Source organism: Schistocerca gregaria, chromosome 11, assembly GCF_023897955.1.
Source record: "Schistocerca gregaria isolate iqSchGreg1 chromosome 11, iqSchGreg1.2, whole genome shotgun sequence".
Taxonomy (NCBI): Eukaryota; Metazoa; Arthropoda; class Insecta; order Orthoptera; family Acrididae; genus Schistocerca; species Schistocerca gregaria.
Genome location: NC_064930.1, coordinates 55,093,296 through 55,115,318, shown reverse-complemented (window position 1 = coordinate 55,115,318; position 22,023 = coordinate 55,093,296). Strand labels below are relative to the sequence as shown.

The following is a 22,023-nucleotide window of genomic DNA, read 5'->3' as shown; positions in this document are numbered from 1 at the left end:
ACTAGGCACGTGAGAAATTACGGGATGATGACAGATTTTTTGCACGTGTTCTATTTACCGACGAAGCGTTATTCACCAACAGCGGTAACGTAAACCGGCATAATATGCACTCTTGGGCAACGTAAAATCCACGATGGTTGCGACAAGTGGAACATCAGCGACCTTGGCGGGTTAATGTAAGGTGCGGCATTATGGGAGAAAGGATAATTGGGCCCCCTTTTATCGATGGCAATCTAAATGGTTCAATGGAAGCGGATTTCCTACGTAATGTTCTACCGATGTTACTACAAGGTGTTTCATTGCATGACAGAATGGCGATGTACTTCCAACAAGATGGATGTCCGGCACATAGCTCGTGTGCGGTATTGAATAGCATATTTCATGACAGGTGGATTGGTCGTCGAAGCACCAAACAATGCTCGCACGTTCACCGGATCTGACATCCCCGGATTTCTTTCTGTGGGGAAAGTTGAAGGATATTTGCTATCATGATCCACCGACATTGCCTGACAACATTAGTCAGCGCATTGTCAATGCATGTGCGAACATTACAGAAGGCGAGAGAAATGTCGTTACACGTATTGCCAAATGCATTGAGGTTGACGGACATCATTTTGAGCATTTATTGCGTTAATGTGGTATTTACAGGTAATCACCCTGTCACACCATACGTTCTCAGAAATGATAAGTTCATAAAGGTACATGTATCACATTGCAACAACCGAAATAAAATGTTCAAACGTACCGACGTTCCGTATTTAATTTAAAAGACCTATATGTTACCAACTGTTCGTCTAAAATTGTCAGCCATATGTTTGTGACTATTACAGCGCCATATATCACAAAGCGAAAAGTGGTCCAACTAAGACATTCATATTTCTTTACCTACTACACGAATATATAATAAAAAATGGGTGTTCCCATTTTTAAAAAACCAATTGATATCCGTTTGACCTATGGCAGCGCCATCTAGCGGGCCAACCATAGCGCCATCTGGTTTCCCCCTTCTTTGTTTGACGCTTATTTCTTGAGACATTTGGCCCGGTCACGATCAATGGACCACCCTGTATATGACTAATCTCAGCAACAACCATAGACATTTTCATATAGTCTTCACTTATAGACAGACTGACTCACAAGGAAGGTTTGTGTATTTGTTTTACAACCACTAAGTAATGATGAGTGAGTAGCACATATTTTACTAACTGTTCGTTATGTAGCTGCTGTCTGGAGTGACATGTCGTAGCAGTGATTGGGGCTATGAACCAGCTAGCTACTTAACAGACGGTACCTGGAGGGAAAAGCAGAAAGGTGAACAGCCGCCTAGCACCAAGGTTTCACCACACTTTATAGCTACAACATCATGTATAAACTGAAGTTGCCCGCTCGCATCCATCTGTATGTGCACGCTAATCCCTAGTTCGAATTATGATGAATTAAATTTGCGAAAGCGATGTCATTGTTAGCTAACGAATAGCCACCATTGCTGGAGAGAGCGACTGTCTGAAAAGTAGTCTTTAATGTGCATCGGCAATGGTGGTCTAGCACTAGTGAGTGTAGCTGGCAATCGAAAGGTTGTGTTTGTTGGATGTGTGGTCCGCCAGTTATGCAAAACACCATTTTCCTCAGTACCCAAACATGTTTCGGTACCACTGTGTCATCATCAGTGGGTTTTCGTTTTTATTTATTCTGCAATGTGAACACTTTTGTTAAATGATTATAAATTTATGTGCATTTTTAGTTCAAACAACAGATCGTTTCCTTTCTTAAATACCTTTACGTTTGATCTGCGTGAATTTTCTGGATCACTTGTGTGGTAATTACTACAGGTAGCTTGCCATCTGCAACCAAACGATGTAGATGAGAAAATGACCACTCGCAAGACACAACAGATCAACAACATACACAAAAAACGAAATGGCACATACTCACCTACAATAACAAGATTGTTCACAGAACAGGCAACGTATGAAAGAAACAGGGGCTCCAAATAGGATACAGGACGGAGAACACAACACAGAAAAAGAGCAGAACACAAGAAACACCCATGGATGAATTTAACAGATCAGGAATATATGAACTCACATGCAACACTTGCGATTCAGTGTACATAGGACAAACATGCAGAACTTCAAAGCAAGATATTCGGAACATCTCAGATCTTTAAAAGCAACAGTTCCACATAGCACATTTGCTGACCACCTTGTAGCCCACAATCACCACCCAACCACAATAGAAACAGACCTAAGATTACTAAAACCCAGCCACAGCCTACATAGCAAACTGACCATTGAGGAAAACTTCCATAAACAGAAGGCAATAGCAGAAGGAAAACAGTTTTTAAACGAATACACTACACTCTGCAAGGGCACACTGTTTAACACATTAAAGGAACTTTACAAATAAAAACAGTACAAACGGATAGACTCTACACACACACACGTACAAGCACACACACACACACACACACACACACACACACACACACAAAGATAAAACAAAATTCAAATTTGGCTCAGAACTCTCTGGTGGACAAAGGAATACTGAGTGGGCTGGGACACATAACAAACCACAATCACACTGTGTTCTGGGCAAGTGAAGTTGTTAATGAAAAATACTTGTTATAGTAATGTGTGCAGCACCTCAACATTATGCAGAGAATGGAAGTACTTGGCATACGAAAACGTAAGTAAAAACGAACATAGGTGCGAAAACATTGCGAAAAACTGAATTACCTTTTAGAAGATAGGTTAACTCCCAGCCACAAAAAAAAAAAAAAAAAAAATTCTCATCAACATCGTTTGGTTACAGATGACAAGCTACCTGTTGTAATTACCACACAAGTGATACAGAAATTTCATGCAGACAAAACGTAAAGATATTTACGAAAAGAAATGATCTGTTGTGTGAACTACAAATGCACAGAATTTTATAATAATTTAACAAAAATGTTCACATTGCAGAGTAAATAAAAACGAAAACCCACTGATAATGGCACAGTGGTGTCGAAACATGTTTGGGTACTGAGAAAAACGGTGTTTTGCATAACTGGCGGACCTCACATCCAACAATTTTAACTACGAACACGGCCAAAACAAGGAGCTGCAAATCAAAATGATGGAAAGTTTATGTGTTCGAATCCTTGCTGCATCACTTTTCCTCACTCGGCCTCTAAGCTAGCATTCTAGCATTCACCTCTCAATGATGTGGAGATGTGCATTTTGAAATATGGGCCAATTTCTGATCCCTCAGGTTAGCAGTCGCAGTTCACGACAAATTCTTTGAACAATGGGCAGTGAGTTAATCAACTTTGAAGTATGACCAATAACGGAAAGATAACTACCTCATCATCAGGCTGTGATGTCAGACTTATAATTATCAAATATTTTTAACCGTTTTAGAACAATTGCATACCGAAATAAAGATGCAAATCCAAAATATGTAGAGTTTTATTTTTTTGCTCTATATGTAAAACGTTTTCAAAAGTAGTTCAGAAAGTTTGCTTTCTTTACGTTCGATATGTTCTTTCAGCAGCGTAGCAGATGACTCAGCTTTCGTGAAGAAGTCTGCCATAAAGCGCCTACGATAAAGAGTTACGACAATTAATCTCAACAGTGCAACACAGTGTGTGCTAAGCTTCATAAGAGGAGTGCCACATAACGAGCTAAACGCCTAGATCATGCGCGTTATATCTTATTATTCCTTTTATTTGTGCCACCTCAGCCAGACTCCGATACGTACTCATACAGACACATACACGCATTATACGTGTACAGTATTTACATTGCTTGTAAACATCTTACTTAGATCACAATGTGCTTCCACGACTTCCATTTCAGTATGGAATGGAATACGTAATATTCACGCCTCCAGACAACTTTTCTGCCATGTGCTGTGTAGCACCTCGGTTCAGTTTACAGTGATAAAAGCTATAGAAAGAATAATTTAAAATTAAGAATAGAGTTTTTAGAGGGGAAAATAGTGTAGAATCAGAGTTCGGTAATTGCAGATCAAAATTATAGTATATCAATAAGTAGTTTAACGTCTAAGTACAGCAAAGCCACGGAAACTTCGTCATGGCGAAGGCAGTGAGGTTAAACTCTTGTGATGAAAAACCTATAAAAAAAGACCTGATCGTCATTATTGCCGCCTTCTTTTTCCTTGATTGTTTCGTTAAAGGGTGGGGAACCCGTGTCAGTGAGCGAGACAATAATTAGATTGGACTTTATCGTGTTAAGGTTCACGATAAACTGTTAGAATATTACGGAGGTTAAAAGTGATGTAGTGTACGATCTCTGACTATTGGTAGCAACGGAGTATTACGGGGATTTTGGTGCTAGATTGTAACTTTACGGACATATAGACGACAGAAACTCAAATTATCAGCTGATACGAGTTAATTCAGGGGTACCGGTATTCAGATATTAACGTGTGTACTTTTGAAAGTGTCGTGTGCCGTTAGTTGCGAATCTGGACGTAGAGCGCGTGCATATCGGCATTTGCGCACTATTTAGATTCCTCCAGGCTAGGAACCTTTTAAATAGACCATCATCCATCACCATCTTAATCCTTGAATATAGAGTGAAAGTGAAATACCAGAGTGTTGCACTTATTTCATTTACCTAGTACTAACCAGTGAAGGTTTTACGGAACCAAAGCCATTCAGCAGTAAGTCAGCACCATCTAGAGGAAAGCGCGGGCATTAACTTACACGCTAACTGAAGTGAACGTTTACGTGTTTTACGGACTGCTTAATATGAACTTTTGTGACTCTTTGACGTCCCCACTCCCTCCGAAAGGTGGCGCAGGCTGTGTTAATCATAAAAGGGGAGATTTTTAGCGGGGCAAATTACTAAATAAAAGCGATATTTGCAAGACTCGCAGAAATAGCAAAAGACAAGGCCCGCACCTCATCGGAGAGTCGTCGCTGTCACGTCGGGAAGCAAAGCCGGCAAACCTAACGACGCTACGTATCTACGAGCAGGCGTCGACGTGGAGTACCCAAAAAGGGAACCACAAGAGAGTTGGGGTTGCTTCAGCTGCCTGCATCGCAGAAGTTATATGAAAGTGATGACATTTAATTACTTAACGTTGTCTCTGAAATTTATTCGTAGCTATATGCAGTGGCCTGCAAGCAACATACTCTACGTCACATAAGTTGTCTGCCTGTAGATAATACTACCCACACAAGGCCAGGCCAGCTAGCTAGTACAAGGGCCTGCTGAAAAGTAACGCCTCCAAATTTTTTATATGGAAACTCGTAAAGATTTTTAAATCAAGCAAACTTCATAAACAGTCTACATCTTCATTTTTCACGTGTACATATTTGCATCTCAACATAGTCACCCTGGCGACAAACATATTTCTCCCAATGAGAGACCAGTTTGTCGATACCGTCACTGCAGAATTTTTGGCTTTGTTGATGCAGTCACAAGCGCATCTCAGCTTGTGAAGTCGTTAAAGGTGGTGTAAGTGCTTCTTGTGTGAAGCCACAGCAGATTACTAGTTCTGCATACAAGCAAAGATTGCGTAACAGGTTTCTCAGTCAGCAATCGCATTTGAATGTTCTTTCTTTGTCATAATATTATGTTATGCATCATATAACAAAGAGAAACGTCTGCCAAGACGTGCCTCAAGTCGGCAACGGTAGAATCATGTCGTATTCAGGTTGCACTATATCGTTCTGCGAAATTGTTACTAATGTATGTGCTCCTAGATAATTTGAAGTTTTATTGGATTGATGGTATAGGCAACAGGTAGATAATATGGTATCTAACAAAAACAATGCAGAAAGTTGTACTTAGTAATTCAGCCAATATAATCTGGGGATTTAAAAATGACTGGGAAACAATTACAAAAGGGGTTCCCCAAGGACCAATCTTAGTTCCAATGTTGTTCCACATACATGGAAATGATCTCCTGTCTAATATATAACAAACCGAAACAATCCTTTTTGCAGATGCTACTAGTACTGTACACAATCCAGGCCTGCATACAGAAACAGAAGAAATGGTAAAGTGTGCTCTTAAAAGTATCTTTGATGAGTTTTCTGTGAATGGTCTCACCCACAATTTTAAAAAGACACCACATATTCAGTTCTGCACATCTAGGGATAGTACAAAATGTCAAGTGTAACACCAGGTGAGGAAATAATAGAGTGGAAACTTCAAAATAGTTAGGTGTCCATATTGATGAGGATTTAAACTTGAAATGTGTGAAATCTTATGCGACTTGACTGCTAAGGTCATCAATCCCTAGGCTTACAAACTACTTAACCTAAATTATCCTAAGGAGAAACATACACACACCCATGCCCAAGTGAGGAATCGAACATCCGCCGGGACCAGCCGTACAGCCATGACAGTAGCGCCTTAGAACACTCGGCGAATCCCGCGCGGCTTTAAACTGGAAACAGCACATTTTGGAACTCCTGAAGCAACTCAGTTGAGTCATATTTGCACTTAGAATCATTTCAAATCTTTGAGAGAGACAAATCAGTAAGGTGACATATATTGCATATTTCCATTTAGTAATGTAATATGGAATAATGTTCTCATCTTCAAGAAAGGAAGTCTTCATTGTACAAAAACAAGCTGTAAGAATGTGGTGCTCACCCACATTGTTGTAAATAAAGCGCTACAGTTCAAACAGAACAATGATGTTCATAATTGCAACACAAGAAGGGAAAATGACATCCATTACTTCACATTAAGATTGTTATTAGCACAAAAAGTTGTGAACAATACCACGATAACTTACCCAGTGATATAAAATGTGTCACAGACAGCAAAGTAAAATCTGAAAACAAACTGGAAGTTCCTCTCCCACAACTCCCTGAAAATTCGATAGAAGAATTTCTATTATTATAATGTATAGAGGATGGTGAGTAGGAATAACTACTCAAATCGATATATTTAAAAAAATGAAACACTAAACTCATAAATGACCAGAATGTAGCCATATTTAGAAATTAATTTGCGATGTGAATGTAAACTCATATATTCCACATCATTACAAAATGATCCATTTATCATGGAACTAACTGACTATGTTACTTTCTAGAAATAATTTCTTAATGGGAACTGTACAGTCTATCAACATAATGTAGAAATATTCACATCAAGTAGAACACAAAAAGTCTTTGTTATTTATCACATTAAAAGTGCAGGTTTACTTCACACCGTTATCACTATTATCAGCTGATCGTCATATTGTTCTTATTCTCGATCTTCTTTTTGTATTTATGGTGTGGTGATAATTTTTAGCATATTGCTCAAGCTTTCCATATGTCGCGATTTACCAGTGTTCGTTTTCAGTACATGATAAATACTCGTTGTACGTTGCTGTTCAGAATTGCTTTATGTACGTTGCGGTATGCATAACCATCGTGGTTGCAGTTCTGTTTGCTCTTGAGCATCTGAGTCTTTTTGGCTGTGTCAGTTCAGCAGTATCTACATTTGTGGGGGTTGTCTCGTCGACCACTGCCAATTCCTGCTGGAGGAAATTTCATATCGCTCCTGCGTGTCCGCAACAAAATCTGTTAATTAATATACCAACATTTCTACAAGCAACATCAACCTCGTTTCTAGAAAGAAATATCATACGCCGAACAGATATTCAACCTAAAAGGCATCGTGGGAGCAAGAGCTCAAGGAGCCTGAACACCAGTGATCTTTGTCAGCTTTAAGAAGCCATACTTCTCGATAAACAGACAAGCGGTATTTAGTGCCTTGGAAGAGTTTCGGGTTGACAAAGAAGGAGATAAGTCATTAAACTTACAGTATGTGACTACAGGAAAGGAATTCGTGGCGGGCGGCATCAAACCAGTCAGCAGACTGATGACAAAAAAAAAATGTGATCAAAAGTATCCGGACACCTGGATGAAGATGGCTTACAAGTTTGTGGCGCCCTCCATCAGTAATGCTGGAATTCGATATATTGTTGGCTCACCCTCAGTCTTGATGACAGCTTCCACTCTCGCAGGCATACATTCAATCATGTGCTGGAAGGTTTCTCAGGGAATGGCAGCCCATTCTTCACGGAGTGCTGCACTGAGGAGAGGTATCGATGACAGTCGGTGAGGCGTGTCACGAAGTCGGCGTTGCAAAACATCGCAAAGGTGTTCTGTAGGATTCAAGTCAGAACTCTGTTCAGGAAAGTCCATTACAGGGATGTTATTCTCTTGTAACAACTGCGCCACAGGCGGCGAATTATGAATAGGTGCTCGATCGTGTTGAAAGATGCAATCGCCAACCCCGAATTGCTCTTCAACATTGGGAAGCAAAAAGGCGCTCAAAACATCAACGTAGGCCTGTGCTGCGATAGTGCCACGCAAAATAACAAGGGGTCCAACCCCCCCCCCCCCCTCCCCCTCACGAAAAACACGACTACACCGTAAGACCACCGCCTCCGAATCTTACTGTTGGCACTACAAACGCTAGCAGATGACGTTCAACAGGCATTCGCCATATCCACACCCTGCCATCGGATCGCCACGTTGTGTACCGAGATTCGTCACTCCACACAACGTTTTTCCACTGTTCTACCGTCCAATGTTTACGCTCCTTTCACCAAGCGAGGCGTCGTTTGGCATTTATCAGCCGCTCGACCATGAAATCCAAGTTTTCTCCCCTCCTGCCTAGCTGCCACAGTACTTGCATTGGATCCTGATGCAGTGTGGAATTCCTGTGTGTTGGTCTTACACATTACGACCCTCTTCAGCTATCGGCGCTCTCTGTCAGTCAACGGACGATCTCGGCCTGTACGCTTTTGTGCTGTACGTGTCCCTTCACTTTCCCAGTTCACTGTCACATCGGAAACAGTGGACCTACGGATGTTTAGCAGTGTGTAAATCTCGAGTACAAATATATAACACAAGCGACACCCAATCACCTGACCACGTTCCAAGTCCGCGACTTCCGCGGAGCGCCCCATTCTGCTCTCTCACCATGTCTGATGACTACTGAGGCACTTAATGTGTGAAGTCAGATCCAATGGAAATTGGAATTACGCTGCAAATGGTCCGCAAAAGAAAAGAGCAGAGTTAACAGTATAAAATCAGTTTAATAGAGACTACTTAGCAAGTCCCTAACGGTCGTTTCTGAGGTGGAGAAAAAAAAAAGAGTGAAAGAATGACGAGATTATGGAGGAGAGTGAAAGCCAAGAAACGTTTTGTTCTTTGCGCTCCGTAGTAAGCCTAAGTATGAAATTTTTTTTAAATCCTGTTGTCAGTGTGATTGAGGTGCATTTCGTGGAGTTTTTCATTGATGCAGGTTGGGATCACAAGTTTGAAGCTAGCATGCAACTGATGAATTCAGGAGGGCCATACTCAACGCCACCCAAGATCTCCCCAGCTGCAAACGAACAGCGCGTGGTATATTTTTCTCTTTGCTGTGCAGAGACGACACTGTGGTACTCGACTTGTTTCGTACAGGACAAGTTTCCACATAGGTAGTGGGCGACGTCTGGAGCAGTAGATACAGTGAGATTCTTGAGTATTGTTGATATAGCAGTAAGGAGAGGAGTTCCGACAGTGGTTTAACCAATGATGACCGTGGACACACGTTTGCCGCAGTCGTTCCCTTGCTCTACAGAAAGCATCACACTCTCTTATTTGTATACGGACCTTTCACTGGTGACGAACATGCTAAATTGAATCTGACATTGTTATCTGGCATCATAAATGGTAGTGATGGTGTAAGATGCTGTTGTGTACACAACAGGATCTCTTTGAGTCGCATAGCCAGTAATTTGAACAACAGGTGTTACATTGCTCACGTCCAAAGATTGGCGGATTTGATGTCTGTGTGACAGTGATGTTCAAACAATAGAGTGCATTACAGTGTGTTGGCCATTCTGTCTTTACAGAGGGTCGTTCGTCTCTTGGTCTGGTGAGTAAATTCTCTATGTTTCTGAGCCATTGAAAACATCTGGTCACGACTTGTCTAGTGATTTTAAGACTTTTGATACTGCTGATCACGAGATCCTACTGAATAAGCTAGAAGCATTACGAATAAGAGGGGCAGATAATTACTGGTTCTGATCAGACTTAGCAGATAAAGTACAAAGAGCAAAGATAGCACATACCCTCAAACACATCTAAAGCTTTAGTAAAACACATATACTATACATACATACACACTTATATTATGCACACATTGTATAATAGTTCCTCAGGGTAACATTATAGGACCGATAGTGTTCCTGATGTAAATCAATGACTACAATTCCAGTGTAGTCAAGGAGAAAAACATTTTCTCTTTACTGACGGCAGCAGCATTATAATCAACACAGCCCTCAAATAATTTGAATGTGGTCAATTGGCAATAAAGTGGCATTGAAGATGGAGGAAACAAATGCCATGTATTTCAGTTAGAAGAGAGAAAACGACACTATCAAGTTAAATGTAGATATCACCTCTATAGACAGTGTAACAAATGTAAAATTTCTTGCAATGAATATCTATGCTCAGTTCAAGGAGTGGGAACACATAAAGAGATTTGCAAACAGGATAACGTAAGAATTTGAAGCCCATCAAAGTCGTGTCACCAATGTGTAGCAGCCAGTGTCTTTCAGTAGCATCGTATTCATATGTACACTCAGTTCCCAGCTGTAGTGTTCTTTTATGGGGAATAAAAGGCACTGTAGGCAGTTCTCAAACTGCAGTAAAGAGCCATAAGACTAATGACCGGAAATAGTAACCAAACTCGTTATAAAGATCTGTAAAAAAACACTGCAGATTTTAATTGCCGTGTGCGAGTACATTTACCAATCAGTTGCACACATCAGAAACAACAACGGTGACTGCACAAACAATTCTGTCCATGACCATGGAACTAGTCCTAGAGTGAACTTACATTTACTAGGAAGGAATAATCATAAAAACAAAAGTAGCATTTCCTACCAAGGAATAAAACTCTACAATAAATTAGCAAAGAGGATTAAAGAAATTGCTAAAACAAACTTTTTAAAAAAGCAATTAAAAAGTACCAGTTAACTCAATGATTTTATACATTGTAGGGTTACTTAGATGACACAGAGTAGGCCAACGTGTTTGGTAAAAATGTAATGCAAATAATAAACATTTGACATTCCACATAACACCGTAACACTTCATATTTTCCTTCCGTTTTTCATTTTCAGATAAAAGTTACTTGTAAAGCTGTGGAATGCATAGTTTAAACACTTTCTACTTTTTTCTGAGTTCTACAAGTCACTCGTGAGAGAAGGATTCTGAGTCACTATTTCACGCTAGCTAATGGGAAGTTGCGGTGCACAAAATAGTCCTGACGTCAGATATTAATACGAGTAGTGTGTGAAGTGTTACAAAACAATGCATGCATAGTGTGCATATGTGCTCAGTGAGAAATGAATGGGCAGTATAACATTATCAAATAACTTACTTCTAAAATGGCGTTTTTCAATAGGGCCAATGCGAATGAGCTAATAGTAGTGCTTTAAACAGAGAGCTTTGTAGCTGCGCGGGATTAGCCTAGCGGTCTAAAAGCGCTGCAGGCATGGACCGTGTGGCTGGTCCCTCAGGCATGAGTGTGTGTGTTTGTCCTCAGGATAATTTAGGCTAAGTAGTGTGTAAGCTTAGGGACTGCTGACCTCAGCAGTTAAGTCCCATAAGATTTCACACACATTTGAACATTTTTAGAGAGCCTTGTATTGGGAACGCTGTGGGCTCCAGTCTTCATCCAGCCATCCTGATTTAGGTTTTCTTTAGTTTCTCTAAATTATTCCAGGAAAAGGCAGGGATGTTTCTTACTAATAGCCGCAGCTGGCGACCTGTTCCACCTTTGTCATTCTAGACCAGTTATCGTTTCTATTGTACCTGTAATACCAAGATATGGCCAGTATCCTTGCACCTCAGTCACACCAGATACCCAGCCGAGTTTGACAGCCTCTCTGTATCAAAGTTTCCTTCCTGTTCGCAGGTCACCTACAGACTAATGATGCGTTCTTCATAGTGAGTTGGGGTGAGTGGACCACTTGACATAAAGGTAGTGGTGTAGCTAATTCTGGTGGTGGTGGTGCTGGCCAGAGGTGGCTAGTAAAATTCCGCTCCAAGATGCAACATATTTTATTTAGTCTTCAGTTACAACATCGAAGTGCTGCAATGCACTTTGATACAGCCTCTGCAGGCGCCAGGTCACCTGGCGGTGGTGGTGACGACAGATGGCAGTGAGACGGTCAGGTGACATTGGTCTCCTGCTTTGCTGATACTGTTTACCACACTCATTACTACATGCCTGAGTTAGCAGTATGCAGCCCTTACTGAAAGGTGCCAGAAATATTTACCTCCACTGCATTCTCTTAGGTGTCTACTGCAACTGGGTTAGAAACTCATCCTGGTGTGAAAGGGTGATAGCCGTACAGCCCAGGTTGGGAACTGATGATCTCTGAGGTAGAAATTTGGTAGTGTTGTGGAGATTGGGGGACAGCTCATCCGCTGTGGCACTCTCAGTCCACTGGTGCAAGCTTAGAACCATGAGCCAGTCTGGTGAGCTGCCTGCCCAGGCCAGTGTTGGCTGCTGGCTGGCACTCAGTATGCTGGAGGCTTACATGGACCTGACGTCGTGCTGCCAGACTGTGCATCACTGTGCGAGAAGCAGTGGTTAGATATAACGACTGACACCACACTTGCTGTCCCATTGACAGCTTCCATGCACATCCAAACTGACACCCCCATGTTGCCGTGTTGCAGGAATACTCTGCAGGCCAGCTTGGCCCGACCACCTTGCGGTGTGCAAACAGGCTAACTTGTGGATGTACATATCGGCTCCTCTCAGCCTGCCTACTTCATATATGGCTACCATAAGCTTCATTTAATTCAGTAACTCCTGAAATTTACCATGGGCGTTACACTTCTCTTTGGTATACGCACCATGAGTAATATTTTGTACTCTCCATCTTTACTGGTATTTTAATTTTAATAATGACCACATGGTATTGACTGCTGAGTAATCCCATCTGGGCATGTTCAGCAGCCTCCTGCAAGTGTTTCCATTTGATGCCACTTCAGCAAATGGACACATCAATGAAGGTGAGATGAAAAGATTGGGATAACACAAGCAGCCAGTCCTCAAGTGAGTAAATTCTACGAGCCACCTGAGAATTGAACAAGGAAACCCATGATCTAGAAGCAGCAGTGGTTATCGTGAGACTATGGGCTGTAATTTTAATAGCCAGCAGTATACTTTTGCTAACTGTTTTGTTGTTGGTGAGTCACTTAACCTGATTCCATGAGCAACCCTGTGCAACTGCTGCAAATACTAACTCTTTTCACCACTGTAGTGTGAACATCAGTTGAGCCATGTATCTGCCCTGTGACTCCACAGCGGTGTGTGTAGTATTACTTCAGTGTGTGCTGAGCAGACAGTATCACACCTGTTCCTGCTGCCTAGCAAGGAGCCACCTGTTTCCCATGTGAATACTCTCGCTCTCACCCCGTGACAACTAACCCACACCTGGTCTCTGCTTCTCTTACAGCGAGCCAACCACCCAAGACAGCGAGCCACCTGCTGCCACCCCACCAGAGAGCGGACATGGTGGCACGCCTGCCGCTGCCTCTGATGCTGCGCCACCGCCCACAGACCTTCACCCTCGAGTGCAGTGAGTTCCATATGTCTCAAAGCATTAGATCCCTGCTACACATTCACAATTCCAGTCCTGTGAACAATTGTACTACTGATATTTATAAATACATTTCTTTGTCACCCAGTTGATGATCTATACGACTACATCAACACAAATCATTGTTTTATGTTATCAAGAACATGGAAAACTATTTCACCAATTTACTTGAGAATTTTACACTACATTGTAATGAAAGTTCACCCGGACATGGGTTATACAGTTGCTTTAGTATATATAACATATAAATACATATGTAATATAAAAAGCAAAACCCTGTTAGCAAAAATCTCGAGAGAGTCTTTACTGATTAACCTATTAGTCTAATAAAATTTCGGGTGGACTTAGCATATATGTTTATAATATACACTCCTTAAAATTGAAATAAGAACACCGTGAATTCATTGTCCCAGGAAGGGGAAACTTTATTGACACATTCCTGGGGTCAGATACATCACATGATCACACTTACAGAACCACAGGCACATAGATACAGGCAACAGAGCATGCACAATGTCGGCACTAGTACAGTGTATATCCACCTTTCACAGCAATGCACGCTGCTATTCCCCCATGGAGACGATCGTAGAGATGCTGGATGTAGTCCTGTGGAATGGCTTGCCATGCCATTTCCACCTGGCGCCTCAGTTGGACCAGCGTTCGTGCTGGACATGCAGACCGCGTGAGACGACGCTTCATCCAGTCCCAAACATGCTCAATCGGGGACAGATCCGGAGATCTTGATGGCCAGGGTAGTTGACTTATACCTTCTAGAGCACGTTTGGTGGCACGGGATACATGTGGACGTGCATTGTCCTGTTGGAACAGCAAGTTCCCTTGCCGGTCTAGGAATGGTAGAACGATGGGTTCGATGACGGTTTGGATGTACCGTGCACTATTCAGTGTCCCCTCGTCGACCACTAGAGGTGTACGGCCAGTGTAGGAGATCGCTCACCACACAATGATGACAGGTGTTGGCTCTGTGTGCCTCGGTCGTATGCAGTCCAGATTGTGGTGCTCACCTGCACGTCGCCAAACACGCATACGACCATCATTGGCACCAAGGCAGAAGCGACTCTCATCGCTGAAGACGACACGTCTCCATTCGTCCCTCCATCCACGCCTGTCGCTACATCACTGGAGGCGGGCTGCACGATGTTGGGCCGTGAGCGGAAGACGGCCTAACGGTGTGCGGGACTGTAGCCCAGCTTCATGGAGACGGTTGCGAATGGTCCTCGCCGATACCCCAGGAGCAACAGTGTCCCTAATTTGCTGGGAAGTGGCGGTGCGGTCCCCTACGGCACTGCGTAGGATCCTATGGTGCATCCATGCGTCGCTGCGGTCCGGTCCCAGGTCGACGGGCACGTGCACCTTCCGCCGACCACTGGCGACAACATCGATGTACTGTGGAGACCTCACGCCCCACGTGTTGAGCAATTCGGCGGTACGTCCACCCGGCCTCCCGCATGCCCACTATACGCCCTCGCACAAAGTCCGTCAACTGCACATACGGTTCACGTCCACGCTGTCGCGGCATGCTACCAGTGTTAAAGACTGCGATGGAGCTCCGTATGCCACGGCAAACTGGCTGACACTGACGGCGGCGGTGCACAAATGCTGCGCAGCTAGCGCCATTCGACGGCCAACACCGCGGTTCCTGGTGTGTCCGCTGTGCCGTGCGTGTGATCATTGCTTGTACAGCCCTCTCGCAGTGTCCGGAGCAAGTATGGTGGGTCTGACACACCGGTGCCAATATGTTCTTTTTTCCATTTCCAGGAGTGTAAATAGTATATGGGCACATACAATGGGAAAATGTATTAAGAAAAAAAATTGGAAAAGGTCTAGATATTTACAGTAGATATAAGACTAAACTCTGCCCAAACAGGCCATGAAGGTCCAACAGTACTGACTGGCAGCTATGCCATCCTCACCCCACAGACATCACTGAATGGGGATACAGAGGGGCATGTGGTTAGCACACTGCTCTCCAAGCTGTATGTCAGTCAAAATGAGACAGGTACTTCTCAATGTAGTAGTTCCTCAGTTTGCGGCACATAGGCCCAGTATGACCCCACTTGCCAACAGTGCTCGGCAGACTTGATGGCCATCCATCCAAGTGCTAGCCCAGCCCGACAGGGCTCACCTTCTGTGATTCCGTGATCTGCAGGGAACTGATGTTACCAGTGCAGCAAGAGCAGTGGCTTAGTCAGCAAAAAACCTTGAAAATTTCTTGTCTGAGTTACATCAGATTCTTACAGATTACTCTAAAAATCATATATATATATATATATATATATATATATATATATATATATATATATATATATATATATATATATACTTGATTTATATATACACTCCTGGAAATGGAAAAAAGAACACATTGACACCAGGGTGTCAGACCCACCATACTTGCTCCGGACACTGCGATCACACGCACGGCACAGCGGACACACCAGGAACCGCGGTGTTGGCCGTCGAATGGCGCTAGCTGTGCAGCATTTGTGCACCTCCGCCGTCAGTGTCAGCCAGTTTGCCGTGGCATAAGGAGCTCCATCGCTGTCTTTAACACTGGTAGCATGCCGCGACAACGTGGACGTGAACCGTATGTGCAGTTGACGGACCTTGAGCGAGGGCGTATAGTGGGCATGCGGGAGGCCAGGTGGACGTACCGCCGAATTGCTCAACACGTGGGGCGTGAGGTCTCCACAGTACATCGATGTTGTCGCCAGTGGTCGGCGGAAGGTGCACGTGCCCATCGACCTGGGACCGGACCGCAGTGACGCACGGATGCACGCCAAGACCGTATGATCCTATGTAGTGCCGTAGGTGACCGCACTGCCACTTCCCAGCAAATTAGGGACACTGTTGCTCCTGGGGTATCGGCGAGGACCATTCGCAACCGTCTCCATGAAGCTGGGCTACAGTCCCGCACACCGTTAGGCCGTCTTCCGCTCACGCCCCAACATCGTGCAGCCCACCTCCAGTGGTGCCGCGACAGGCGTGAATGGAGGGACGAATGGAGACGTGTCGTCTTCAGCGATGAGAGTCGCTTCTGCCTTGGTGCCAATGATGGTCGTATGCGTGTTTGGCGCCATGCAGGTGAGCGCCACAATCAGGACTGCATACGACCGCGGCACACAGGGCCAACACCCGGCATCATGGTGTGGGGAGCGATCTCCTACACTGGCCGTACACCTCTGGTGATCGTCGAGGGGAATAGTGCACGGTACATCCAAACCGTCATCGAACCCATCGTTCTACCATTCCTAGACCGGCAAGGGAACTTGCTGTTCCGACAGGACAATGCACGTCCGCTTGTATCCCGTGCCACCCAACGTGCTCTAGAAGGTGTAAGTCAACTACCCTGGCCAGCAAGATCTCCGTATCTGTCCCCCATTGAGCATGTTTGGGACTGGATGAAGCGTCGTCTCACGCGGTCTGCACGTCCACCACGAACGCTGATCCAACTGAGGGGCCAGGTGGAAATGGCATGGCAAGCCGTTCCACAGGACTACATCCAGCATCTCTACGATCGTCTCCATGGGGGAATAGCAGCCTGCATTGCTGCGAAAGGTGGATATACACTGTACTAGTGCCGACATTGTGCATCCTCTGTTGCCTGTGTCTATGTGCCTGTGGTTCTGTCAGTATGATCATGTGATGTATCTGACCCCAGGAATGTGTGAATAAAGTTTCCCCTTCCTGGGACAATGAATTCACGGTGTTCTTATTTCAGTTTCCAGGAGTGTATATATATAATGTGGAGTGTATGTGTGTGTTTGTGTGTGTGTGTGTGTGTGTGTGTGTGTGTGTGTGTGTGTGTGTGTGACTGCATGACTTCCTGCCAACTCCTGCATTGATTTCAACAAAATTTGACACAGAAACAGTACTGTGAGATTTTATGATCTCATATCTGTAAAAGGAGTGGAGATATGGACAAATACGTATTTTCTCAGCCCTGGGGTATAGGTATATGTGCTTACATGGATGACACGCATATTGTGTGAAAATAGTATTGACCTGCCTGATTGCTTTGGTTTGCAGTGCAACATAAACATCAGGAGCAAGAAACTGTTTTCCAGCCCCCAATGTGTACGCTGCCTTGGACTATAAGCATTTGTGCTGGAGTAGTACTTGCATGAACTTACAATTTCCTGTGTACAGGAAATGTGTGTGTCTCCAATACGCATCGCCATCACACTGGATACAATAGAGGAAACCTAGAAAGAGAAACTGAACTTGGAAGTAATAAGAGGAACACGCCTTAGGACTGAATGACAGAACCCGAAGATGAAGTGTTGAGCTTATGCTGATGACCTTGCTCTCTTAGCTGACAACCGAGAAGACAGTTCGTGAAACCACAGAAAAAACAGCTCTTTAAATCTTCTGTGAAAGAAATAATATATAGAGTCCAGGTAGCGTAGTGAGAGATGCATGGATGTAAATCAGAGGAAGATTAAGAGGACAGGGAAGTTTAAATGCCTGGGGGAATGGATCAACCCAATGGAGTCGATAAGGAGGCAAACAAAGGAGGAGCCAGAAAACTAGACCTGACCTACAAGCTAACACAGAACAAGTACAACAATGGGCGTTATCCTACAAGTCCACAATCAGATGCTGTAACTCGGTAGTACAACCTGAACGATTGTACACTTTGGAGTGTCTTATTTTAAATAAAATGGTGAGCATCAAGAACTCGAAAACAAAGAACGAATATTTTGAGGAAACACGTGGAGCACAGAAGAGTACTGATGAGACTCGGAAGAAGACGAAAAGTGGAGAATTATAGCAGGACCCCGACAAGATCGCGGACACAATGAGAAAGCGAATGTTAAAGATCTATAGACACCTACTAAGGATGGATGAATGCAGACTGACCATAAAGCTCTTCAGCTACACCATGGGATTAATGGCCACATCTAAAGGGGTAGATGATGTGAAGTGTGATGCAATGAAGTTAGAATTGCGCTGCAGATAATACACAAAAGAAAAGAGCAGAGTTAACAGTATAAAATCATTTGAAGAGAGACCACTAAACAGAAGGTCCAAACTGTCGTTTCTGAGATGCAGAAAAAAAGAAGCGAAAGAATGTAGAGATTCTGGAGGAGAAGATAAGGAAAACCAAAAAAATCGCAACTTCTGTGCTGCCCATAATTGAACAAACTCAGAAGTTTAAAGAATGCAGTTGCCGGTGTGACTGTGGTGCATTTTGTGGAGTATTTCATTGGCATAGTTTGGGATGACACGTTTCAAGCTAGCATGGCACTGGAGAATTCAGGAGGGCTGTACTCAACGCCAGGCGAGATCTTCCCAGCACCAAACGACCAGTGCCTGAAAGGGCTGATGTATTTTTCCCTTTGCTGTTCAGGCATGACACATAGCTTGACTCTGGAGCTCGACAGCCATCGTGATTTAGGTTTTCTTTAGTTTCTCTAAATTATTTCAGGAAAAGGCCGTGATGGTTCTCAATGCAAGACCATAGCTACCTGTTCCACCCCTGTCGTTCTAGACCTGTGAGTCTGTAAATGTCTGTATATGTGAGTTACTTTAATATTACTGTTTCCACTGTACATTGAACACCAAGATATGTCCAGTATACTTGTACAAAAAATCTTCCTCAGTCACACCAGATACCCGAGCCTTTATGTATCAGAGTTTCTTTGCTCCCCACAGATCACCAACAGACTGATGATGCATTCTTCCTAATGAATATACAGGGGGTAAGTGAACCACTTGGCATGCAGGTGGTGCAGTGGATCATTGTGGAGGCGATGGTGCTGGCCAGAGGTGGCAACTGCTGCAGATTCTAACTCTTTTCACCACTGTAGTGTGAACATCAGTTGAGACATGTATCTATCCTGTGACTCCACAGCGGTGTGTGTAGTATTACTTCAGTGTGTGCTGAGCAGACAGTATCACACCTGTTCCTGCTGCCTAGCAAGGAGCCACCTGTTTCCCATGTGAATACTCTCGCTCTCACCCCGTGACAACTAACCCACACCTGGTCTCTGCTTCTCTTACAGCGAGCCAACCACCCAAGACAGCGAGCCACCTGCTGCCACTCCACCAGAGGTTGCACACGGTGGCACGCCTGCCGCTGCTGTGCCACCTCCCACAGACCGCATCTCTCGAGTGCGGTGAGTCCTTTGATTACACACGTACGCCACAGCATTAGTTCTCCGCTACACATTCACAATTCCAGTCTTATGAACAACTGCACTATTCATATTTATAAATGCATTTGTTTGTCACCCAGTTCAAAAATGGCTCTGAGCACTATGGGACTTAACATCTGCGCTCATCAGTCCCCTAGAACTTAGGCCTACTTAAACCTAACTAACCTAAGGACATCACACACATCCATGCCCGAGGCAGGATTCGAATCTACGACCGTAGCGGTGGCGCGGTTCCAGACTGAAGCGGCTAGAACCGCTCGGCCACAAAGGCTGGCGTCACCCAGTTCATGATCTATACATCTACATTAACACGTCATTATTTAATGTTGTTACCAAAAAAATCGAGAAGTATTTGACCAATTTACTTCAGATTATTACACTGTACTCTAATGAAAATTCAAACGGATGTAGGCTACATATTGCTTTAACATGTACAAAAAATAAATAGATATTTAATACATAAAGGGAAAACTCTGTTAGCAAAAATCTCGAATAGAAGATGACTGATTCACGCATTACTCTAATAAACATTTGGATAAACATGGCGTATATGTTTGTAATATAAATCATATATACGAACATCTAAGAGGGAAATATTTTCAGCAAACATCTCGGAAACTTCTGTATATTTGAAATATACACAGTATGTAAATATATAACAGGAAAATATTGTTAGAAAAATGTTGAAAGATTATTGAGTGAGTTGCCTCAGATTTTTACAGGTTACTATAACAAAAATTCGGACAGACGTATGTATGTATGTATAAAGTGGAGAATATGTACGTCTGTGTGCGTATCTATGACCTACTGCCAATCTCCTACATCGATTTTAACGAAATTTGACCCACAAACAGCAGGCCTCATAAAAGGGTGTTATAACCTCATAGTTGTAATAGAAGTGGAGATATGGGCAAAGATGTAGTTTTTCAGGCAGTGGGGTACAGGCTAATGGGCTATCCTGAACGATAGGCATGTTGTGTGGGAATAGTACTAGTCGGCCTTACTGTTCGGTTTTGCAGTGCAGCATCCACATCAGGAGCAAGAAATTGTTTCCAGGCCCCAATGTAGGCTGTCTTGTACAACAGGCACTTGTTTGGGAGTAGTATTTGCCTGGTCTTTCAATCTCCTTTGCAAGGGCTCAATGTATTTCTCCAATCACAATAGAGAAAATAGTGAAAACCCAAAAAGAGGCTCTGGATTAGGAAGGAATAAGAGGAATACATCTTTGGAGTGAAAGAACCCGTAAATCAAGGGTTTAGCTTTTGCCAACGATCTTGCTCTCTTAGCCAACAACCGAGAAGACGCTCTAAAGGTGGTTGAGAGTCTTCACGAAACCACAAAAAAATGGGTCTTCAAATCTCGATTGAAGAGAAATAACATATGGAGTAGAAGCGCCAAAGTGAAAGATGCGTGGAAGTAAATGAGAGAAATATTAAGGAGACAGAGAGGTTTAAATGCCTGGGGGAATGGATCAACCGAATGGATTTGATAAGGGGGCAACAAAGTAAGAGCCAGAAAAACTAGACCTGGCCTACAAGCCAACACAGAACAAGTAGCACAGAAGGATGTTATCCTGCCAGACCACAGTCAGTGGCGCAACCTAAATGATTGGACACTTTGGAGTGTATTATTTTAAATATAAAGATGAGCTCCGAGAATTCGGAAAGAAAGATCGAAGATTTTGAGGAAAATGCTCTGACCACAGAAGACTATTGTTGGGACTTGGGTGCGCTGAGCTGTAGGAGGATGGATTGAGGACGGGTAAGAGAGTAGGAGACTGAGCTGGACAGAGAAATGAGAGATGTTATGAGAGAGAAGAGCAGAGAAAATAAAGAGAGAGTGGGCGAGATGGGAATGGACAGAGAGCGGGGCAGGAGGAAATATACATTGAGAGTGGGGAGTTGCAGGAGGCCTGTGGAAGTGATGGAGTGGTAGTGGGCAGATGGGAAAAGTAAATGGTTAGGTAGGTATGGACAGAAGGAGGGTATGGGTAGAGAGAGGAGGGAAGAAGACATGTTCAGAGAGAGAGGCATAGGAGATGATCAAAGAGAGTGGTGGGAAGAGATGAAGAGACAGAATGGGAAAGATGAGATGGATATGTAGTGTTGGAGCCATGAATTGGAAAGTGATAGGGAAACACTGACAGCAAAATATGTTGTAAATTTCTTGTCTGATTTACTTCAGATTGTTACATGTTACACAAATA

At 43.4% G+C, this 22,023-nt stretch overlaps 1 protein-coding gene across 15 annotated transcripts in view; it reads left to right on the top strand.

The window, feature by feature from the left end:
- Positions 1–22,023, top strand: part of LOC126295113 (speckle-type POZ protein-like) — a 623,042-nt gene that overhangs the window by 545,319 nt on the left and 55,700 nt on the right. For 10 of the 15 annotated variants that reach the window (XM_049987373.1, XM_049987377.1, XM_049987372.1 and 7 more), the window contains one exon: positions 13,495–13,617. The exons of 3 other annotated variants lie outside the window; for them this stretch is intronic. In XM_049987373.1, coding sequence (XP_049843330.1) covers positions 13,495–13,617 — 123 coding nt within the window. Of the gene's footprint in view, positions 1–13,494; positions 13,618–19,664; positions 19,779–22,023 lie in introns of all 15 variants that reach the window. 2 more of the 15 variants (XM_049987381.1, XM_049987384.1) reach the window with 2 other exon arrangements.